This window comes from Amia ocellicauda, chromosome 4 (genome assembly GCF_036373705.1).
Source record: "Amia ocellicauda isolate fAmiCal2 chromosome 4, fAmiCal2.hap1, whole genome shotgun sequence".
NCBI classification, from domain to species: Eukaryota; Metazoa; Chordata; class Actinopteri; order Amiiformes; family Amiidae; genus Amia; species Amia ocellicauda.
The window spans coordinates 5,374,147-5,397,632 of record NC_089853.1 but is presented as its reverse complement, the minus strand read 5'-3'; the positions used below and the strand labels follow the sequence as shown (position 1 = coordinate 5,397,632).

The 23,486-nt window shown below is 40.8% G+C and overlaps 1 protein-coding gene across 1 annotated transcript; it reads right to left on the bottom strand.

Moving 5' to 3' along the window:
* Window positions 1-1,176: 1,176 nt before the first annotated feature.
* Window positions 1,177-21,941, bottom strand: chrm4a (cholinergic receptor, muscarinic 4a). Its single transcript, XM_066700613.1, has 2 exons — window positions 21,586-21,941; window positions 1,177-5,410 (listed from the first exon to the last, which is right to left on the bottom strand). The coding sequence occupies exons 1-2, from the start codon at window positions 21,638-21,640 to the stop codon at window positions 3,933-3,935; spliced, it is 1,533 nt and encodes a 510-aa protein (XP_066556710.1). The 5' UTR covers window positions 21,641-21,941; the 3' UTR covers window positions 1,177-3,932.
* Window positions 21,942-23,486: the final 1,545 nt, after the last annotated feature.

Sequence of the window (23,486 nt, the reverse complement as noted above, 5' to 3'; positions counted from 1 at the left end):
GACAGGCTGTGCATAAAAAAACTGTTCATGTTGAATATGTATCTGTGCAACGCAAATATCCTACGAATGCTTTTAATAGCCGAGGCCAAACAAATCAGACGTCTTCTTCCCGGCACAATGTGCACTCATTACTGCAAAATCAACTATTTCCAGCACTTCATAGAAACTTTTCTTTCCAAAAGCATTGCACGCTGTAATTGGGGGCAAGTAGGCTGAGAAAGACTGATTAAGCAGGTAACAGAGGAGCACGGAGCCACAGCTTTGTTGAAGGATGAGCTTCAGGGATCCACTGACAATGCCATAATGACTAAAGCAGAAAGCAATCATTTGAGGTCTGGAGGGATAGTGGCGTCCTTCACAGATCCTGACAGTGATTTAAGCTCTGGGATGTGGGCGACGCTCACCCCAAATGACTAACTGGCTTTCACAAAGAAAACAGTGGTGAAGTTTCTGCAGCCATGTGTAGCTGCTTCTTGCTGTGTTTTACTGACGGCCACATCCATTCGAGCGCATACAGTTCCTGCACAAACACAACGCGCAGGCAGCTCCGTCCATGCGTGCGATGCCTTGTTTCCACATTTCCTTTGAGAATGTATTTTTAAATCACTTGCAAGGCACCTAAATCAACAAGCCTTGAGTTTAGAAATGTGCATGTGCTTCAATAACCTAGTGTTGATCTATAAATACACAAGAGCTTTATAAATATCTCCGTGCATTGCCAATACAATAGCAAAGTCAATCTGACTTGCTATGAGTTATTGTTCAGCTGTGAATAAATCAATACATCATACCTGCTTAGCACTCTCTACTCCTCACAAAACCACCAGACAATAAATATATACAGCGAGTCTGTCCTGGGCTGCTACTAAAGTGAGAATGAAATAAGACGGGAAAACAGCTGGCAGAAGCACTGCATGTAAACAGAAACAAATAGTTCAATTAGATCTCCGAGCAGTGATTGAATAGATCTTCTCCACACAAATACCCATTCACATCCATCAGCTAATTGGAAAGAAGGAGTTGTGCGGGGGGTGAGAAAATGTGAGCGATTTCTGCTGTGGGCAGCACAAGGAAAATAGGTGATTACGTGCTTCGTGTGTGTGGATGCAATCTGTTGTTTATTAATCTTGCTTCTCCTGAGAACTTGAGGAACTGCATTCACCACACCACAAAATGCGCATTTGCAAGATATTTATTATGCATTTAGGCAATAAAAAAACAAAACAAAGCAATCTTCTTCTACATTGCCTCTGGGTTTGTCAGATGTACTAACACAAAGTAATCGACTCAGCAATGACTTTAATATGGTTTATCGGTATCTCCTCGCATCCATACATTGGGGGTTATCACTTTATAATAAGTGAGAATAATTCCAGTGTCGTTATACATGGTTTTCTACCGAGTTTATATTGGATGCTTATGAAGTAGACGTGTATTTTACATATGCCTAATGTTTTCCCTTTTCCTTCATTCAATGTGAATCATTATGAACTTGTTATAAAGTATTTACGGTGACACTTTGCAATAATGGACACCAATTCTTGAATGAATGTATGAATCCCACACTGAGTTCTGCTGTTGATGACATGATGCATCAGCCCCAAACCCAAACCTAAGCCTGTCCCCATCCCGGACCTGAACCCTTTTATACATGTGATTAACAGCAGATGAAGTTCATAAGATATTAATGAGTTATTCCTGTGGTATTCATGCATTAATCCATTAAGACTTAATGCCCATTGTTGTACAGTGTGACCATATTCACATCTCTGCCAGGTGCTGCCGTTCATCCTGGCTACAATGAAACAGTCCTTACATGCAGTTATACAATTTTCACAATTAAATGATGGCTGTCTGTAAAATTTATTTAATTCAAGACAAACTCAAATTCAGGTCCTTGGCACAGTTAATTAAGGCAAAACTATGGCAAAAATATGGATCATGGAGATCAAAAAGTGGCTTTTCGTCTTATGTGAGAATTTGATTTGTCTGTATGTTATGAAGCTAATGCAACTTAAGCCACAAAAAAAGAAGGAAAACATTGAAATGACAGCATGGTAATCTGTGATTTTGCAAAGTTTAAGTCACCATAAGAATAGCTGGTGTTATTTAAAAGAAAATAATAGTTTGGAGTCTTTATTTTACTTGTCTTACATAATATAATTCCCACCAAGGTGTACATTTGTCATGTAATATGTATGACTCATCTACCCCAACCAAAACAAGCTGAAATACCTTTTCTTTTCCTTGCGTTAAATCATGGTTATCAGTAAAAAATTAAATACAATAAAATTTGAGATATATTTTCTTCATTACATTTTCTTTTACAGACAAGGCAACTTTACAATATTGTCAACTTGTGAAATAATATCACTTTTTGAGATAAAATACAATGAATGCGAAAACAAGAGAAGTACAAACATCCAGATACTTATACATCAGTGAAACTGTAGTAATTATTTATAGGCATGTAGGAAGGTCCTTATTGTATATATTGGCCTGATATTTACATATCCTTGTTGAAGCATGAAAGCAAAATAGAAAACAAATAACCTTTTTATGTTTTTCTGGTCCGTAAGACATTAGAATCGGCACATGCTTGAAACCTTGCTTTGCACTTTCATATGCTGGGTTTCCGAGAGTTAAAATTGTCTTGGAGATGCTGGTAGCTGACTGAAACAATCCTAAAGGTTATCAATTTTGAACATCCATTTTGAAGCAGACTATTCATGTCATATAAATAATTGAGATGAAATTAATATTATTTTACGGTTTGACTGCTTGCTTTCTTGGCTTGGGGTAAAGTCTGAGCATTTGAAAGGTCAACCTGGTTTGAGCGTATTTTTCACGAGAAGAGTTCCAGCAACTTGCAGTTTGTCAGACTTTTCTAGAATCGTGCTGGGGGTGGATTTGTACATCTGTAAATCTGTAAAGGAACTGGAGCTGTCATCCAAAATTAGAGAATTAAAACCTGAGTGTCACTTCGTAAATGTGATCGAGATACTGGATGGAGATTTTGCTGCCTTCCACCGTCTCCTTCCGCACTGGGAGTTGGTCTTAGCCGTGACTTCCTCTGTAAGTAACTCCACATCGTTGATAAAATCTACTTTTAGCAATAACCCATAGTGCTGTTAAACCTATGAAGCTTTTTTTCTTCCTGGTGCTTTTAAGTTTTCCTGCTCCGTTTTCTATCGGTTAATAAATAACCAATGCCTTTTAACAACACAGATTTTTCTGCGTCTCCAGAGAGGAGTGACATTGAGATACCCTGTTTCTTTTACCCAGGCAAGACTAAATAAGTTAAACCAGCAGATGGGCATTGGAGCATGGTACCTTGCTATTTGCTTGTATAAGTAAGGGGTATAAGTGATCAATTCCTTTACATCAAGCATTGAAGAAATATCCTTGAATTATATCCTATTAGATCTTTCTGTCTTTTCTAAATTCCCACCCTGGCTGTTTGATTTGGTTGTTCATTGTCTGATCATAGGGCGGCTTCAAAATGTGAGAGCTGAATGTGTTTATTTTGATATTGTTCTGCCTTGTGTGCCAACTTGATATTTTAGTAGTGAGGATTGTTCCGCAGTGAGTCCCCTTTAGATCTTCTTCCCTTTGTCAACAATTCATCTTAGACCAGTGACTGTGAGGTGAGTGAAGGCAGCTCCGTTGCTGTTAGCTCAGTTTCTCCAATATCAGAGGACGTTGCTTGAAAATGTTATTACTGGGCATTTCAAGATGTTTTACTGATACAAATCACATAGTCCTTCTCCATGATGTAAGCATCTCAGTTGTGATGGACAAAAGAATCACCTGACACACACCTCAGAACCGAGCTTTGTTCAAAAAGCACGTCTGGGAGGTTAAATCCACAAGCAGCGGCTGATACCATCAAACGTTTCAGCTTGGCATCAAAGACGAATCTTTCCTCCGGTTTATCTCGTGCCAATGTTTTTATAATGACACGTGAGGAGGTTCTTAAAGGTCTTTTTGAAAGTGACGTTGCAGAGGGCATAGCACGCGGGATTGATGGTGCTGTTGACGTAGCAGAGCCAGTAGCCGATGGCCCAGACTGTATCTGGAACGCAGGACTGGCAGAACGTGTTGATCAGAACCATGACGTTGTAAGGAGTCCAAGTTACAATGAAAGCCAGAAGGATGGCAAAGATGGTTCTGGTTACCTTTTTCTCTCTTGCTGCCATTTGTCGTTTCTTTCTAACTTGGCTTCTGGCAATGCTGGCGAATTTGCGTGCCACCGTGCCAGGCCGGCGCTCGGGGACAGCATTATTGGCAGAGCCTCGTCCCGGGACGATCTCAATGGCAGTGACGCATTCGTTCCCAGTTTGTTTGGTGACAATCTTTATCTTGGACCATCTGGAGGTGGGGTTAATCCTAACGGGGTTAAGGTTTGGCACATCAGAGATGACTTCACTGTTGGCTCTGTCCTTGGTGTCCTTTGGGGCTATGCTAGCTGTGCTGGAGTCATTGGAGCTTTCCTTCTCCTCCGTGTGGGCGGTGGACTCCACCTTGGTTGCGACAGATGGCTCCAGCTTGCCATTCTTCACCGTGTCCGTGCTGACCTCCGTGCTGGGCTTCGAGGAGTTGTTGTTGTTCTGTTTGATCATGTGGCTCTTGAGCAAGCTGGTGGACTTTGACGTTTTCTCTTTTTTCACCTCCGGGCGGTTTTTCCTGACGCGACTCCTGCTCGCCACGGAGACGTGGATGTAGAGGACAGTCATAATCACCACGGGGAGGTAGAAGGCCGCAATCGCTGTCCCAAAGGTGACGGCGGGGTTGGATAGGAACTGGATATAACATTGCTTGTCAGGGACGGTGCGCTCCCCGACTATAAACTGCCAAAACAAAATAGCAGGGGCCCAGAGGATGAAAGAGAGAATCCAGGCTGCAGCAATCATGAGCCCGGCCATCTTTGTGGTCCTTCTGGCTGGGTAGGTCAGTGGCTTGGTCACACAGAAGTACCTGTCGAAGCTGATGATGAGCAAGTTCATCACCGAGGCATTGCTGACCACGTAATCCAACGCCAGCCACAGGTCACACACCACCGCGCCCAGCGGCCAGTAGCCCTTGATGATGTACACGGTGTACAAGTTCATGGAGAACACGCCGATGATCAGGTCCGCACAGGCCAGGCTGAACAAGAAGTAGTTGTTCACAGTTTGGAGCTGCCGGTTGACCTTGATGGAGAGCATCACCAGGATGTTGCCCACCACAGTGACGAGACTCAGGGAGCCCGTCACAATGGCGATGAAGACCAGTTCCACGGCCTTGTAGGGACTGTCCGGTGGCTCCTGGACCGTGGAGCTGGACCCTCCATAGCCACTGCTGTTGTCCAGGCAGCTGAGGTTGTCCTTACCGAACCGCAAGGCATGGCCAGAGAGGTTGTACATGGAGCCTGAAGAGAAACACAGAAGAAAAAACAAAGCTGTTATCATACAGAAGGAAAACGGAGAAAAGCTACAGGATTGGTTCTGAAGTCTTCCAACGTTACAAATCACAAGACAAGAGCACCATCGATGTGTGCAAGATGTTACTGGCTCTACAAATGTGGGGATGTGGCTTGTTTGGAGAACCACAGCTCCATCGATCTGATTGAAAAGCAAGTCGTCTCTCATGCGTGTCTGAGCATCTGTTCAGATTCTTCCATCGCTATGCAAAAATTCAGAGTCGCTGAGAGTCTTTTTATTTAAATGCACCGCATGCGAGTGATAACACGCCCCACCTTGCTGTCAATGCTCGAAACGTGCTCAAAGTAATTTCAAGTTTAAATTGAATTGCTTATCATTGATTGATACAGATTAGCATTTAAACAAATACTCTTTACACGCAGAAAGCTCATTAATGGATAGAACTGGACAGCATTCAGGAAGAATTTAACTGAGCTGTGGTAGATTAAAGACTGTTCTGCCTAATTAAATTCCCACATATTTCTAACAAATCCCCTAATCTAAGTGGCTGGACATTCAATTTCCACCGAGATTTAGCTGTTTTAGGCTCTTTGATGGAAAGGCAAGCATTGTGTCAGAATAAAACTTTTTCAGTTAAAATGTCACCGTCTGTGTATCTGCTGATTCATCTGTTCACACATTATCTTGTAGGCTGTGAAGGAAGTGTGAAGAAAAGTTTTTTAAAAATCGAATTAAATAGAAAATAAAATAAAGTTTTATTTCTGTGAAAAATATCATTTCAACAAACTTCACATGGAAGGCGTCGATTAAATATATATTTCATGGCATTTATTTGACACGTTCTAAACTAACACACTGTTTATATTAAGTAAGTTAAATATCTCATATAAAAAAGGATGTATTCAATATTTAGAGTTGTATTTATTTTTCATCCCGACGGAGAGTGATAAGAGACCGAGCATATTTATCCTCATTGTGTTCGTACAGTCAGAGATTACTGTTCATTCCTTCACTTTCCATTTCATATGATTTATGTCTTCCTACGATACTGCACACAATTACTGTAATTCTTTCAAGGATACAGATTTGAGCGTCAAATAACACCTGACACACACAGCGTGCTGTAGGGGAGCGGAAATAGATGAAATGAACGAAACGTGACACAAAACCAGATCGATTTTGAACATCTTGTAGCGGAACATTTATATAAAGAAAGTATTTTACTTGTCAAGCACAGTGGCAGGGACAGATGTTTGTAATGTTTGCGTCTAAAAATAAGATGATGTCGAAGTAGAGTCTCCGTCAGGACTTGGTATAAGGATGCTGCAGAACTGCGAGATGAATCCTGAATTAATTTGATTTGGATTTTATTGTGAATTGTACATGCAAGGGTTTATTCTTGATTTGTGAACTGAGAATATCAAGTACATTTCTTAAACGTCCTCCCAGTAAAGATAATGAAGGATATTTTAAGAGTTTGCATTTAATAATCTAAGGGCTGGGCCGTGGACAAGCCAAAGAACGAGAAACAAGACCCAAGCGATCCTTTATTTTCTGAACCGTTTAGTAGGCGTCCCTCAAAAGAATTACGTCAGGTGAGCTGGGGTCAAGAAATACATTATTTTTTCCACTTTCAGGGGGCATTTTTATTATAGGCAGCTGATTTAAAAATGAAACTATTGTGTAGCAAAGGTGAGTCAGCATATTAATCACACACCAATTAAACCTGAATCCTGTCCACGTCATCTTTTTTCCCTCTCCCAAGTGTACTTTGTCATAATAGCTTGCGAAGTATAAAGGACTTCAGACTTCGCGGTAACACTTTAGATTGCGTGGAACAATTTAATATTAAATATAAAGTCAGTTGAAAATCTATTAACATTCAACTACTTGATAATTAAAGTTGAATAGCATGTTGATGTAATATCTATATACCAAAAACGTTGTCAATGTGAAAAAAATAACAATGGCTGGATATCTTCACTTTAGATGGTTGAGCGATTTTTCATGTTTTTGGTATAGAGAGATATTACATTAACATTGTATTGTTATTTATTTAGCAATTAGTTGAATTTTAATAGATTATCAATCGAATATCTAATTAATATAAAATTGGGCCACATAATCTAAAGTGTTACTGACTTTGCAATGAACAGGAGTGCAGGCCGAACAGTTTATTTGCTTTCCTGAAGAAACTTGGGTAGAAAAGATAAATTCCTTGGGATGGCGCCCTCTACTGGTAAAATAACCACATTGAACAAACTTTCACAGCTGCACGTAAAATCCTCTTAGTGAAAGTGTACCTTAAAAATACATAAATAAAACGTCAACATTCAAACAGTCTGCTGCGTTGAACTTCTGCCCTGGTGTAATCTGAAATTCAAACTTCTCTGGGAGATAATATGAGGCAGAATGATGTAATTTTAGTCTATAAAAAAAGACTGTGATTTATTCCAGACGTTTTAATTTGAAGTAGGGAATTTACTGCCTTTTAACTCAAGTCATGACCTACACTCTGTGTTTAAATGACTGTTAAGTCCAGACCGATATGTCTGATGTCTTTTTTAAGGATTGATCACTGCTTATTAGCAAAGAGGCTGTATGTTCTCTGTGAGGTTTGTGTTTTAATTTGCCTTAAATCTATCTGATAGGATTGTTTCTATAAAATTATTACATTGTGTTCTTAATGACCAATTATATATATATTTAGAAACGTGTATAATAATCCTTTATAAAAGCCAAAATGGTTACATAATGCTCATAATGTAAAGAGGCGGTGAAGTTTCACATTGTGTCATATTGGACATTGTGCCTGAACCTTACACAACTCTTTGTGGAATTGTTAACATTTTACAGCCTTAAAAACACTCAGGAAACAGCAACCAAACTGCATCCCTCCCCATCCTAGATCTCAGTTTGAATGTTGTGTTTTTTTGGACTTTGAAAGAAGATATTTATCATAGTTATCATTGTTTGTCCCACACCAGATATTCAGTGAGTGGCCTGTGTGTTTGAGCGCAGTGCAGTGAGCTTATCCACATGTGGTTCCAGGTTTGTTTGTTGTTGTGGAGTTTCTTTTAAATATCAAAAGATAAAGTGGAACTTTCAAGTTAAAAATACATCTAAAGAAGTTTGTCTTTGTGAATGTATATTTTATCCCAGCAGGCAGACTGGAAATAACAGAGTCTTTTTGATTCTCATTTCATATCAATACTATAGGCATTGGTTTATTTCATTTCGTGTTTGTTTCTTTCTTTGTTTATTTGTATGTTAGTCAAAATGGCCCGAAGCCATTCCAACCTCGATGGTTTGTTAGTTTAGGAGAACAAACCAGAATATCCTACAATGTCTGTGTAAACAGATGCGTCTGCAGCATCTGCACTCTATCTTGCTCTATGCGATACATCTACCAAACATTAAAAGTCCTGAATGCAGAAATAATAAATAAAACAATGAATAACTGACATTTAATTAGTTCTTTCTTCCTCCGTTCGGCGGAGGATGACACGAGGACGCATTTTGTTTCCTATCACATATAAATCTCTCCATTAGCTTTTTCAAAATTAAATGCTACTGAAAGATATATTACTAAGCAGATGCTCTTAAACAATAGGGCTTGCTCGGTGTGCGACAGGAGATGAATTACAGCAGGCTCTGGGAACTTCAGAAGTAAATCCCTGGTTATTATTAGACTCAAGGGCCCCATAACGTTTATCAAGCACACAAACGGTTCTCTGTTACAGGCACTTGGAAATTGAAGTTGTTTGATTTGACTAAATGTTGCAGTTTTAGCCTAAAAGGTTGCTTAGCAAACCATTCTAGAATGTGACAGAATAGAGCAAAGTCAACAGAGAACAATGAAAATGTGCAATTATTGTGATTAGTATTGGTACGATACTACAGCGGGGGATGCAATATCCTCGCTAAGCCAAAAAATAAGTCAGGCCAGTGCTTTACTCTCAGGGTTCCCACTGTCCAGCCAAACGCTCATGCAGATAAAATGTGTAAACACGATTTAATTGCCAAAACACAAATCAAAACAACAAAAACAAAACACACTAAAATCTGTCTTTTTAATTAAAAGAGACTAGGTTCTAGACTCTAGAGACTGAACAACAGGAAAATAGCTCATAAAATGTATTAAAACTAAAAGCACAGAGAGTTGGACAGTTAATACTTTCCATCAGAATTGAGCCAACAAGAACAAACACAGTGTACCCTGAATTTGCCCTTAAATTACCTACATTCGTTCAGCCAGGGGTCCCTGAAGGCAGCTGTGACAAAGGACTATTGTTTTGGCCTCTGTGTTTATGAAGGCCTTCACAGTCCGGGGGCCCAGCTCAACATGGGACCATTGCTTCCTTTCAATTTGGAATATGTTTACCAACAACATGGGAACGATACAGTGACCCCAGAAGAAGGCCATGACTCCACAGTGTCTGAGCTGCTTTCCCTGGTTGATTAAGGTTTGCCGGCAGCGAGGGAAGTTGAATCTGGAAACTACATTGCCAGCACGTTCACATCTTCTTCGGTGACATGACAGCCGAACAGAACGTCACCTCTTTGCCTTTGATTACTGTACGCCGGTGTATTTGGGCAGATAGAGGGATTGCTCTAACACATCCCACCACACTGACCTTAGAAGTAGGTGCTGCACACATATTGAACCTCAAAGCTGGATCCTAGTATGTCTCTCCCTGTCATTGCTTCACACCTGTCCATACAGGCTCAGAACTGGAGTGATCACAAGACCTTTATTCTTCACAGCGCCACAGCTGGAGACGAACTCCAAGAGATCAGCCAACTGACAGAAGTTGCCAAATGCGTCTGGGACTGTAACCAAGCCTTTCTGAAGCACTGTAACCCCCCCTACTGAGCAACTGTACTCATTAACTCATCTTATTATAATCCTTTTAAGCCAGATGTATGTTGATAAGCAAGTCTCAGCAGTATTGATGTTACTGTTGTTGTTTCGTGACCGCGGTGCTTAATTTACTTACGGGAGCCAAGGGTGGCCATTGTGCCGCAGATGAACAGAACTATTGTGGCATATAAAAGCAATACTGTACAGTACAGTAACTTGTCTTTGGAATCATGACAGAATGAAACCACACATCTCCCAATTAAGACTCTATAAAAGACTTTGATCACAGATTGCTGCTGCAGGGGCGGGATAACAGCACGTGCTCAGATAGATATTACAGATTGCGTGGATGTGCCTGGGGGTCCCTCTGGCATTCCAGCTCTCGCACACAGCCCCCAGAAGGACCACAATCCCACCATCTCCCTTTCTATCTGTCAAGGGCAAAAATGAACCAACGCTGTGAACAATACTCTTGTTCTGCATCTTCAGAAGGTAAACAGTTTAATGGGCATACTTCCCACTCCTTGATTACACCTAAGAGACTAATACATATTCAGTAAGACGCTCCATGACTCTTCACATTAAGGAGGCACAGATTTCCACCTCTGCCACACAAATGACAGGAGTCCCCGAGATATCATTAGACATGAGGGATGTTATTGGTTGTTATTGCTGAACACTGTCACTTGACACAGCCTGCCTCTCACACCAATCCTGTGTCATCAAGTCTCCTGGTTCTCCGAGGAACTTCCAATGACAAGCCAGCAATCACCCGTTAATTTCTGTGTCCCCACTGCTCTTGAAAAGTCCCTCGCTCCTAATTGACAGCATTGTCCTCCAGGGTAACTAGATAACTGCGGGTCCACTTGTATAACTCGTGGCAGTCCTTTAGGCCGGTCGGACAGCGGCGACTCTGTAATGAAACCGTGTTTGGATAGGGTGGCATCTGCGAAACCTACTTTGAGCGACGCCCGAAGCACAAAGCTCTGCAAATGCCTCACAATTGCATCAGAATGAGTTATAGTTTTCGCTCGGTAAACACAAAGAGCTGATAGAAGTATCACGAGACGACATATCCTGGTTACTGTGTACAGGTTTTTAATACCAGCCCTATGGAGTTACATTTACCTGTGTTTTTATTTGACGGTTTCCGCCGTTCCCCACCTGGATGTGGACGCACAGTAAAATATTTAACAGTTTTGCCAACAGTTAACAAATGGCAGCCGGTAGAGAAATGTACACCTGAAACCCCCCTCCCCACCATGTAGCGTCTCTGGAGAAGCAGCGCTTAGACTTAACAGACCTCTGAATTCAATAAGCCTTTATCTACGCCCGTTCAAGGAAAGGAACGATCGTGGCTTCCTGCCCAGTGTGTGAAATCTTTAGGTAGAGGTGCTTTCTCAGCATAAATAAGACTTAATAGGTTTCAGTCTTAAGAGTGGTGAAGCCGTCTCAGACATTTCAATGGCCGTTATGCACAGAGACCCTGCTTTAGTTTATTTAATGTTTGATAGATTTTTCCCATCAATATTCTGATTCTGATGCTCATCATTATTCTTTATTTCTTAGTAGATGCCTTACCCAGGGTGAAATATAGTGTCCATGGGCTTAACCACTCCTGTCTACATCCATGTTATTATTCAAAGTATCTTGCTGAAATGTGTCCAGTCTATCAGCCTGGTATTCAGCTCTCCAATATGAGATCCTGAGATCCATCGCAGGCAGTTGTTTGATGGATTGCCACTTCCCAAAGCAGGATTCGGTAAGAGACCCGGATTGTTGTCATGATTCTCCGGTCTACAACTGAAACTCTCTACTGCTCCCGGGTCATCTGTATCGGGGACTTGCGTCTCTGAGGAATCCAACTTAATTGAGCCAGTAAGATAGCTGAAGCTTTCCATCGCCCGGTTCATTAGAACGCACTGCCATGTTTGTTAATATCTGTTTTACTTTTCATGTACGACTTCAAAGCATAAACAGTTCACACTCATCTTCAATTGTTACTCGAACAGTGACAAACAAACCAGTGCACTAATACATATAACAGAGAATTAGACATGAAACACTTTTGAAGAAAAGAAAAAGCAGATTATTGAGATAAAAGGAAGACAAGGGGAATGGGGTTGAATAGCACTAATAACTGTTCAGCAGTAACTCCCTCCCTCCTCTCTTTTTGGTTCACACAATCTGAACTGTACAGCAACACACAGCAGATGCTTTATAAAGAAAAAAATACCATGGCAAATGCAAGAAGCTCTTCAAACTAAATATATATATATATAGATATGTGTGGCGTCGCTGAGGGCGGTGTAAGGGCCACATGTGTCTTTCCAGGCCCTGCATTTCAACTTCAAACCCCTCGGTGTTTGTACTACCAGGAGTGGGAGGTGTGCGTTTTTCTTCCCCTCTGTAAATGTGAAAGCATCAACCTAAAGCAATGCAGCCCAATATTATCATAATTGTTTTCAGCAGGAGACGTTCATTCTCGAACATGTTACGCAATGAGGGCACCGGCGGGGTTGAGTGAATTCTCATTGTGTCCGTCTCTTTAAAAGCCCGACACTGCCACCATGCCATCACAGCCTCGGCAAGATTTTAATTATCGCACTGATAGGGCTCGACTCCTGCAACTGAGAACCCCGAGAAATACAGGTGGGCCAAGCAAATTATTTAAAAATGCGTTTCTCTGAGAAACGTTCTTTTGATCCTCCAATTCTTTTTTTAACAGGGTGAAATCTGACGTTTATCCTCGACTAATATCCCGCCACACTTTCCGCGCTCGGCTCTCATTTGTCCTCATTAGCTGTGATCCCCTTTTCTGCACTGTATATATTTAGTCTAATAGATGTCTTTCTTGATTTTATGAGGCTCTGTTTTCAGTCGCTAATGAGAGTTGCCCACCTAGGGAAAGCGATGGCACAGCGAAGAATAAAAAGGACATAATCTGACAAGCTGGTGGCTGATCCTGATATCTGAGCTTTTGTAAACACGCTCTCTGTTGAGAAGGTTTGAAGATGACAAGAGATCGTTCAACTCAAGGTAAGATTTGTCACATTGATCTCGGACCTGCCATTAGTGACGGTTTGTTCAATCCACTGTCTTTATTTAAAGTTCAGCCTCTTCAACACAGAACATATTTTCGGTACTTAAAACCTAAAACCTCTTGTAAACAGCCCCATGCCCAGGTCATTCATATTCCTATTACTTCCCTTGCCATGTCTAAGTTTCCTGTAAGAAATGGCTTACTTGTACAAGCTAATTAAATTAATCCTCCTGATAAATAAAACTGCCCGGTATTGGTCTCATGTGATTTTATTAGTGGTAGAATTGGCTAGATTAATTTAGAAAAATCTTTAAAGACTAGTAGAGCTGTCAATGGATACTTAAAGAAGCATCCCAGGAGACCAGTCATTTCATCCTTTCAGGAATACAAATTCCCTCATGGACAGTCGCTGCTGTGTTTCTCTCTCCATCTCCTTCCACAAACAGACAAGGAAGTCGGAACGTGCCTTTAAATTCAGGGCTTGATTTTTTGTTTTGTGGCGTTCTTCTGTTCAGTTGCTGAATCACAGATGCGAAAGGACTTCAACCTGTCCCCCGAGAGGGTCTGTGTTTGTTTTTCCCCCTTTTTTTTTAATGTTTGTTCTTGTTTTGGGAAATTGAAAAAGACAGCTCCCTGTGCTATGTTTGGCTTGGCATTCTGGAAGTTGGGCAATGCATGGGCATCCGCTGAAGTCTCCTTTCTTTGTATCTTTTTAAATGTGTTTATAATTATGCAGGTTAAAACCCTTTACAGTATCAGCCAAAATAAGAAAAGAAAAGAAAAGTAAGAGGACAGTAATTGGTGTTGAGAGGCAGAAAGCATGAAGGTTATAAATAGAAACATCTCAGCGCAGCCTAGGTATGACAGTCATTTTGGAAGTATAGAGTTGTATGTGCGTTGGACGGCGCGGTGGGATGGATTGGCGCTGACACCTTCCATTACAGACACTGTTCCAAGGGCAGACAGCTCTGTGACATCCCACGACACGGCCTTTCTGTGCGGCTGAACCGGGTCAGCAGAGGGGATGAGAATCGGGCCCTTCTCATTTCATTTTGGATTAAAAAAAAAAGTCAATTTTTGATCATGCGTATCAACTAATTCTTCTTGTCAGCTCAGGAGCAAACACGGTAACCCAATGAGATAATTTCTGCTGATGCCATTGACACTGCAATTAGGATCATTCTGCTCGGCAAATCTTTTATGGAACCTGAGACTGTCCTCTCCTGTTGTTATCAACAAGCTCAAATGATCTTTATTTCCCCCAGTAATACAAGAAAAAAGGGACACTGTGCTTTAGATTGCTAAGTATATCAATGTATGCTTTTGCCATTGCTTCATCTATATTATATTAATATTATTTTAAGTTGAAAATGTGATTTTCAGGAATGCAACATTATTAATAATAATCATCATCATCACTGGTAAAAACCAGAAGGGGTGTTACGAACATTTGAAGTCTACAGTTGATGTCCGTTTGTTTATTTTTTATTAGGAATGTGAGCCGCACCCAAAGCCAAGACAATATCTTATAAACCGTTAAACAAAACTTGGTCATATTGTGGTTTCTAAGCAAGGGCATTAGGTGTTGGGGATATGGATGCAGTCAGGCACACAGCAGTGAAATAATAAGGCAGTTCTGCAGTAACTAAGGTGTTTGATTAAGTGATTCTCCAAAGGGGCAGTTAAGCTCATATCCCTCTAAAAACATCTGGTCACAGAGTGTCAGTTTGTGACCAAACAAGCCGATCCACTTGCTGCCCCAGACGGCATCTGCTGAGAGTGATAAAGACTGCAACACTACGGCAAACCGTCCACGGCGCCACGTCAGTGAAACACGCCTGGGTTTCTGTTTCTCGAGCCGATTCATCACAGGACCCTACGAGCGGGGTCTTTATGCAGCGTTTCTCACGTGCAGGATGTGCACTTTTTCATGCCACAATTAGATACATAATCTCTGATGGGAAACTGGCTGAGTCTCTTCTCAGAGAGATAGAGGACTTGGCTCACTGGTTATTATGTCGACCAGTGATACTCACTCCCGGTCCTGGATGGTCACTTTGTCTTCTAACATCCCTGACACTGGAGCCACCATTGATTTATTGACATAATCATTGTGGCTTGACGCTGTTTGCAGATCTTTATCTATAAGGGTGTTAAGTTATCTATTGAACCTACATTGGCTGTGGTTCACTAGAGCCCTCAGGATTCAGTCTCACTGGTCTGGACCCTTTCAACAAAATAAAATACGAGCCCCACAAATGTGCCGGCAGTAAAACACTTTACGGCATTTCTTATCCCTTTCAAAACGAAAATGTAGCAGAAAATAATTGGAGAATAGCAGTGTTAAATATATATAAATATACATACACACATCACCCATATCAATCCACTGCTGGACGAAGGCATACTTAAGATGTTTCCACTCTATCTATCTATATATAATATATATTATATCACCACTGGACTATAAAGGCGCCAGGCTAATGCCATTTAACCCAACAAAGGTCACTGCAGACTGCAGGACCTTAAAACTGATTAGACGCTACAATAATAAGCATTTAAACAATTTTTCCATCACATTCTAGTTTATTAATAAGCCTTATCGTGCCACCAAGGGATTTTAATTTGCCTAAAGGCCATTACACTGTGGTTTCCCTAGCTTGCAACATCTGTGGCTGGCTACTGCAGAGCCTTTGAGTGGCATACTTTTCACAAATTGGGTTACTGCAAAGGCAGGGCGCTCTGTGTGCTGGAGGGTGAGCCGAGCATTATGGGAGAACCATGGATGAAATGAATTCTTCCACAGTTCTTCGTTCCCTGCCTGGCCTGAGTGTGGCGGGTTCAGCACACCGGCTGTGACTCCAGATATGCAAACACTTAAAGGACAGAAGGGAGAAAAGCACACACACACAACATCGGCATGGATTTTCCATCTAATGTTTTGCACTTTCATTTAAGGCAAGCTTCAAGCATAAATCATTAGATAAGCTATTACTATCATCATGTATTTATTCAAGAAAATGTGTTGTATCTGGGGATATCTAAAAACTATTTGGTTGTACGTGTTTAAAATATTTTGCCTTCTAAGGAATCGGAAGCTCTTTGTGGCAGGGATACACATATATATTTGTATTTATAAGTGTAAATAATGTATAACTCAAAAGTCAGACTTCATTCTTACTTCTGGTATGTCTCCATGGCATGCAATGCCCAGATGAGACATTCATCAGCTCGGGAAATACTCATTTTGCCATTTCATCTCACCTCTGCAAGCCTTATCACGAGGGAGTGGGATTTAGGATTTTGGTTTTCTTTCTGACAAGCTGGTGCCTTCAGACCTTGATGCCTCGTCAGATTCTCTTTAATGAGCCCAGTAACATGGGGACGCCCTTACCCGTCTGTGTGGGCCTCATCACACTATCCTCCCTAACAAACGTTTGGGATCTCTGACTGAGATGTGGCCGGCGGGAGGGTGGGGATGTGGTGGGCAAGAGCAGTGACTGACAGAGACGGATTTATGAGTAGGCAAAGAAAAGTGGGAGAGCAACTGGAGGATTGGGAGTTTTAGGAGAAATAAATGCTTCAGTCTAATGCGCTCTGACAGAAATGTGGCAGCACTTCTATTACTGGACTACATTTTTGAGTTAAAGAAAAATAATTTGCAGTGTACTAATAATGCCTGAGGTTGCCTCCTGCCATTTCTGTCACTAAGCAAAGCCTGGAATGAGAAACTCGCCTCAGAAACCCAAGTAATGGGCAGCTTCAGGTAGGAAGGTCGTTGACAACTGGGCTGGTTGAAAAATGTATGAAATTGAGGTGCCCAATAATTCCAAGCAGTTGAAAATGCCAGGAGCTGAAATGTTTATGCTTGAGGGGGAATCTACATTCCCCGGGGAGGTCGTTGTATTCCAATACAATTGTGAACCTCTTGATCATAGACGAACTAAAGCAACTGCCTGCCAAGCTATTAAAAAACCTTTTGGGGAAGGGATTAACTAAGTCATATGTTCAAAAGCATAGACCCACTGAGGGCGATAAAAGGTTATGAACTAATCCTGTAGAGAATTCGGTCATTCTCTGTCTTCCGTGGACACATCAGTGAAAAAAAAGGTTGATTTTAATTGTACACTTGTGAATTATCATGTGATCAAGTAGCATACGGCAGAACAATACAGATCATTCCAACAAGTGACTCTAAAATAGTTTTCATTAGTCATGAGTTTCCAATCTATTAATTAATTTAAAAGATATATATATATATATATATATATATATATATATATATATATACTTTACCAGATAATTGGGTACTTCTTGGTTTCATTGTGGCCAGAGTAGTTTGTTTGCCAGGGAAGTGAACATTTAAATTTGACAAGTGACTCACTCAGTTGGAAATCACTTTGCTGCACAGAAATGAATTCGGTTTTGTAATGTTTCTCGCAATTCCGTTGGGAATCAGGTGGTACTGTATATATACATACATATATATTCTTAAATAAGAACAAACAGAGTTCCTAACGAGCTTACAGTGATTTACAGACATCGTATGCTGTGCAAACCAGGCCCTAGACCGAGGCGATATGTGGGTCAGATCCCTGGTGTGCTCTTACCAATTATTGGCTGATATAATAACGCTGGCCTCAGACATTTCCTGTAATGGGAAGGCTGGGCAAAAGCTCTGTCTTTCTATTTCAAAGTGAATTTATATTAAATGCTTACAAAAGAAAAACACGCAGCTGCAAAAAACAAAAAAAATGTGTTTTCTTTTCAAAGTAATATAAATGTGCCCAAAGAACTACACCCCAGTTATTTTAATGATTCATTTCTAGGCTGTTTGAATCCTGAATACAGAAGATGCCATACATACATGGTTTATGTATGTATGTATTTATGTATGTATCTGACCCCACGTCGGCACTTCGTCAGCTGAAAGTAAGTACTGCAGAAATGTAAACCTCCAGATGAGCACCGTGTAGTAGCCTACTGTAGACAGGATTGTTTCCCATCCTTTTAATCCTTTTCCCTGGACTGACAACTGCGTCAGATCCTTCTCGCATCCCCCGTGGATGTGCCGGCTCGGATGAGCCTCTAAGTGCGGCAGTCCTGCGAGCCCGGCGGGCCTCTCTCCCTCCAGATACGCGATGCCGCATCTGACTAACAATTTGTATCTGACCGTGGAAGTCAGACATCCTCCTGGTCTCCTGCACTCTCCAGTGATCCTGAACCCGAGCCTGCCCACATGCTTTGTCCTTTCAGTTACTGGCAAAGTACATAAGCCACTGTCTTAGTTCCCTTTGCAAGACCTTTTATTTGAGGTGGAATATACATGTCTGCCTTACTTCCATCTATGAATTAGCACTGCAGTCAATAACGGTCAGTGCATGGATGGCTTATTATTACGCAGTTCAAGACGTGGCTTTGTTGCCTTTTTCTTCTTCTTCCATTTAAGTCCTAAAAGCGGCGTTGTGTTGAAAGCAGCAGACGGGCTCTGTTGAATTCCCAGAGCAGGTCATTAAAGTGGGGATACACTGCATTTTGATAAGTTATTGAAGATGTGTTTAATTCATTATTAATAAGGTGTTTAAACGGGAGTGTTGCTGCAACAGTAGAAAATGGTTATCATCAGCAGATGGATGCGCATCCTAGGAGCAGTCCGCCGACGCCGACAGGAGAGACACCAGAGGCGAATTCATTATTTAAGGACAATTTTGTTTAACCTCTCTTTAAATGATTCAGTGTCATTTTATTAGTTGCTACAAAACATCCTATTCCACTTGTTTTTGTTTTGCGTGAATAAATCTCAGCGAATATAAAGAACAATTCAGGAAACAGGCTGATGACCGTCTTATTCAGTCTCATACGAGGATGAAGAACTCATTTCAGTAGACGAAATTATTTAATTTTTAACATTATTTTAACAGTCAAATCTCCCCCACTGGTTATACTATATACAGGGGTGTCAGACTCCAGTCCTGGGGGCCCGGCTCCTTAATTGGTCTAATTAAACAATTAACTGAATGGATTCAACACCTCTCTCCAGACTCTGAAATGTTCCGTGTGTTCAATGTTTTGAGTCATCAACACGCCGCAGGTATAAAAATAAAATATGAAAGTTATAAGCCTACGTGAGTAAATAATGACATTAATTAAGTAATTGGGAGGGTCTCTTGGAACAAAACCCAGCAGACACTGCGGCCCCCCAGGATTGGAGTCTGACACCCCTGAAGGACAGATAATGCGGACAACACAACGGCCCGATGTCAAGTCCGCAACAGGCATGAATGGAAAGAGCAGAGGGCAGCACTGTTGAGGTCTATATACCCCGACCACACAGTATAGGTTACTGATAATTGTTAGCATCGTGTAAAAAACGTTTTTTTTTTTTAACTGTTATTCCTGCATTTGAAGGCAATGCCGCGTTGGCTCAGTTACTGAATAAAACTCACAGTGCGTTGTGTTAGTTTTCTCCCCCTACTTCGAGAGCAAACAATTACATACTGTGTCACATTTGCATGTATTTTAATATGATTATACAATTATAAAGTATGTGTTTTGTACACCTGCCAAATAACTCCCTCTCTCTCCTGTGCCAGAAGGTGCGTTGTATGCATGGCGATCCTGCCAGATTACTGTCGGGTTGCAGGCTGCGGGTTTTAGGAGACACTTTTCTTCAAAATTCCCCCAGGAGAAAACGTCACTCCACTATTCTGCACAGCAGTCCTTTGCATTGCTTAACACTCCCATTGTTGTCATTGTAACACACATAAATACCGAAATATATATATATATATATATATATATATATATATATATATATATATATATATATATATTGGATACATTCCACAATTGACATCTCTGTGGCCACCCATGCTTTTAAAAACCCTCCAAATTGTTTTGCAATACAAAGGTACGCCGTTATAACAGACCAAACATGTCAGTCAGTTAACATTGTGCAGTTTCTTGCATAATTCCATATCGATCCTGGGAAAACGTTTGTGAATGAGGAAGATGAAGCGCTTTTCTTCTGGTTGCAACACTAAGGAGAACTTCAGTTCTGTTTGACATATAGATATTTGAGCTCACTGTAAAAGTTGCACTGTCACACCTTATGGGAAATTATGACTTCTCAGTAAATATATAAAATTCAACCCCCTCCCTACCTTCACCTCCATCCCCACCCCTGTCACTCGGTCCTCCTGTGTCTCTTTCTATGTATTGATGTGTCCAAGTGTCTCCTTTTACACCAGTACAGAATGCTTCCCAGCAATATGAGGTTTTAATTGAAACTTCCCCATGCTTAGCAATGTATTAAAGGAAACAATTGTATTTGTTTAGGGTACATGGGTGTGTTTTTAGAGGTATTGAAAATGGTGCTCATCTCTTAGCTTTAGATTGGTTCACGTCTATATAAAGAGAAATGTGTTGAGGTTATTGTCGTATGAAAAAATAAAAATAAAATAAATTGCATTCCTAGTTCTGTGCAGCTATACATTAATTTTACTTATGTATTTATTTAGTTTCCATGCTTAGAATACAACTTCCCACATCAATGACAAATAAAACTGACTTTTATGTGGTGTAAGAGACTTCAAACGGCAACTTCACAAAAAACAAAGACACTCAATTCATTCAAAATACCTGAGAATTTAGTTTTACTTCAGCCTCCCAACCAGTCATTGACATTCTCCACAAACTGCTCGACACGTAGGATCCCTAATGATTTTAATTCCTTGGTAATTTAGTGATAATAAGTCCGACTTCTAACACTTAAGCTAATTGATTTCTATCTGGAGCGGCAGCAGAAAAGTCTCCAAAGAATCCCCTGATGCCCGAGCGACACAATTGCAAGACATTAATTAATTAATTATAATTAAATAATTAATTGTTTTTTTCATTCTATACATACATTATAATTATTTTTAGCATACGTTTGGAAATTTAAAATACGTGGGGATAAATTGTCAAATGAACAACCAATAGCTTTTAGGAAGTACAGTATAGTGCAGTATATCTTATTTATTTATTTGGTGATTGATGTATACGGAGTTGAACCCACATATTCAAGGGAGCAGTATGTTGAACCCAATGTAATGGTGTTTTGATTTTTCTCTCACTGAGCTGATCCTGCGCTGTGAATCCTCATCACCTCCGGTTTTAAATGTGTTTAATTGGGGTCTGTAATCCCTGCGCAAAAATGCGAATAACCAGCAGTATCAATACATTTACAATAGAAAGACACATGAGTAACTTACCGGATAAGTTCCACGTTGCCAGCCCGTCTGCTCCAGTCAGGTTATTGCAGCTCATATTGCATGGTTTTCCAGTGGCTTAACCAAGCAGAAATCCCCCTTTTTAACAAATAAAATAAATTATATTTTTTTACCAAAAAAGACGTTACCGTTCACGCGTCTGGAAAATTATCATCTTCATTTTAGGGATATAGTCCCCTTCTCCCTCTCTCGCACACAGCACAGCCTCTAGAACATGTCTAATTGTGTTTATATGTCCTATTTCATTCCAAATGATGGTGAACCGAATCGCCTGGAGCGGAATTACCAACTTGTTTTAAGAAAGAGCCCGTTCAGATCCTGCCAGATGTGCCTCTGATCTGCGAGGATCTGGGTTGTTTTACAGCTCTCAGGCACTGGAGCAGCCAAGTGCAAGTGATGTAATATAAGAGTAACCAATCACCTGGGACCTGGATCTGCGATCAGACCTGATGTTCATCCAGACGGGGGTGACTGTAGATTTCAGTACAGTTTCCATTACCCGTGTTGTGTGGATGATCACCTACAGTCCTCCAGGTGACGGGACACTGCCACAGTGTTACCTGAGCCTTAGGTTTAGCCCCGAATGATGTCCACTAGGGCTCAAGACGTGGAGAGCAATGCTATCAGAGCAGCAGTGATCTGATTTGTGATCTAGAGACGAGTGAGGTGTATTAAGACGCCTCCAAAACGCATGCATGCATGTTTTTGTCATCAGCAGAAAAAATAAAATGTGTCCGTTGGTCTGTCCCAGAGTTCAATATTGAAAGGTGTGTCGGTTCACTGCACTGTTCTCGGATTCTATAGATATGAGCTTATTTCCGTTTCTTTCATGTTCATTACCATGTTTTCAACGTCTGTTTAGTTTGACTGTTGTTTGTTTCAATCGCCCGGATATAAACTAAAGGCAGTGAATGAGCGCTTGGTAAGTTCAATATTTGTACTCATTACCAATAACTTCACCGATGAACTGTCTTTGTGTGTGTGTGCAATTGCTTGTAAAGCAGTGCCTCCGCATGACAAATATATTTCTGTTAGTTAATTAGGTTATACAAAAACAAGAAACTCTTGTGAAAGACAGGACTCTGTATGTTCAGCACCGGCGGGCGCTGGACAGCTCCACAGCCCGGCTCTGCGCCTCTCCGCGCAGCCGCAGACTGGTGACTGGGACCTCAGAACCGGTCCGGGACAACCCCCTGCCCTGCAGGTTTTGGTCCATACATCATTGAGTCTTATATTTTATATCTAGTTAAATTAATTATCCAATTAAGCAATTAAGATCTCCCTTTCCCTTAGCTCTTAACTTTGACATAACATATTCGCGTTCACAGGTAAGATGATTAATTGCGTTAAGTGATTATCTTGGACTACAATTATATATGTGCGAAAGAAATTCCAGCAAAGATTTTTAATTTTCCTGATTAAAATAATGCTATATGACTTTAAACCAGCAAGCAAAACACTTGCAGTTAAAATGCGCATCTCCAATATGTCATTTCACGTCTCTATACATGTATTGATATTCAATACACCTCAATCACTCATTTAATTGAACACAATCCAATGCCCCTGCAAGGTAAACTGGAATACCATTTAGTTACAATTCATCAGACAGTAACATTAGTAAATGTATATATTAAAAAATCATGTCTTTTGGCTTTTCTGTTCAAAGCAAGAAACTGGTAAATACCTTTAGACACACTATGCAAGAGTATGCAAGGTTTCCAGCTGGAAGACACTATGCACAGTATAGGCAGCAGACAAACAGCCTCCAGCTCCACAGCATTGAGCTTGTGTTCCTCACCTGCCTTGCACAGCACCCTGGTCACTTCAGTATCGGGAGCCATCAGACGTAGTCCCTATTAGGATGCTCGAGTCTGTGTCAG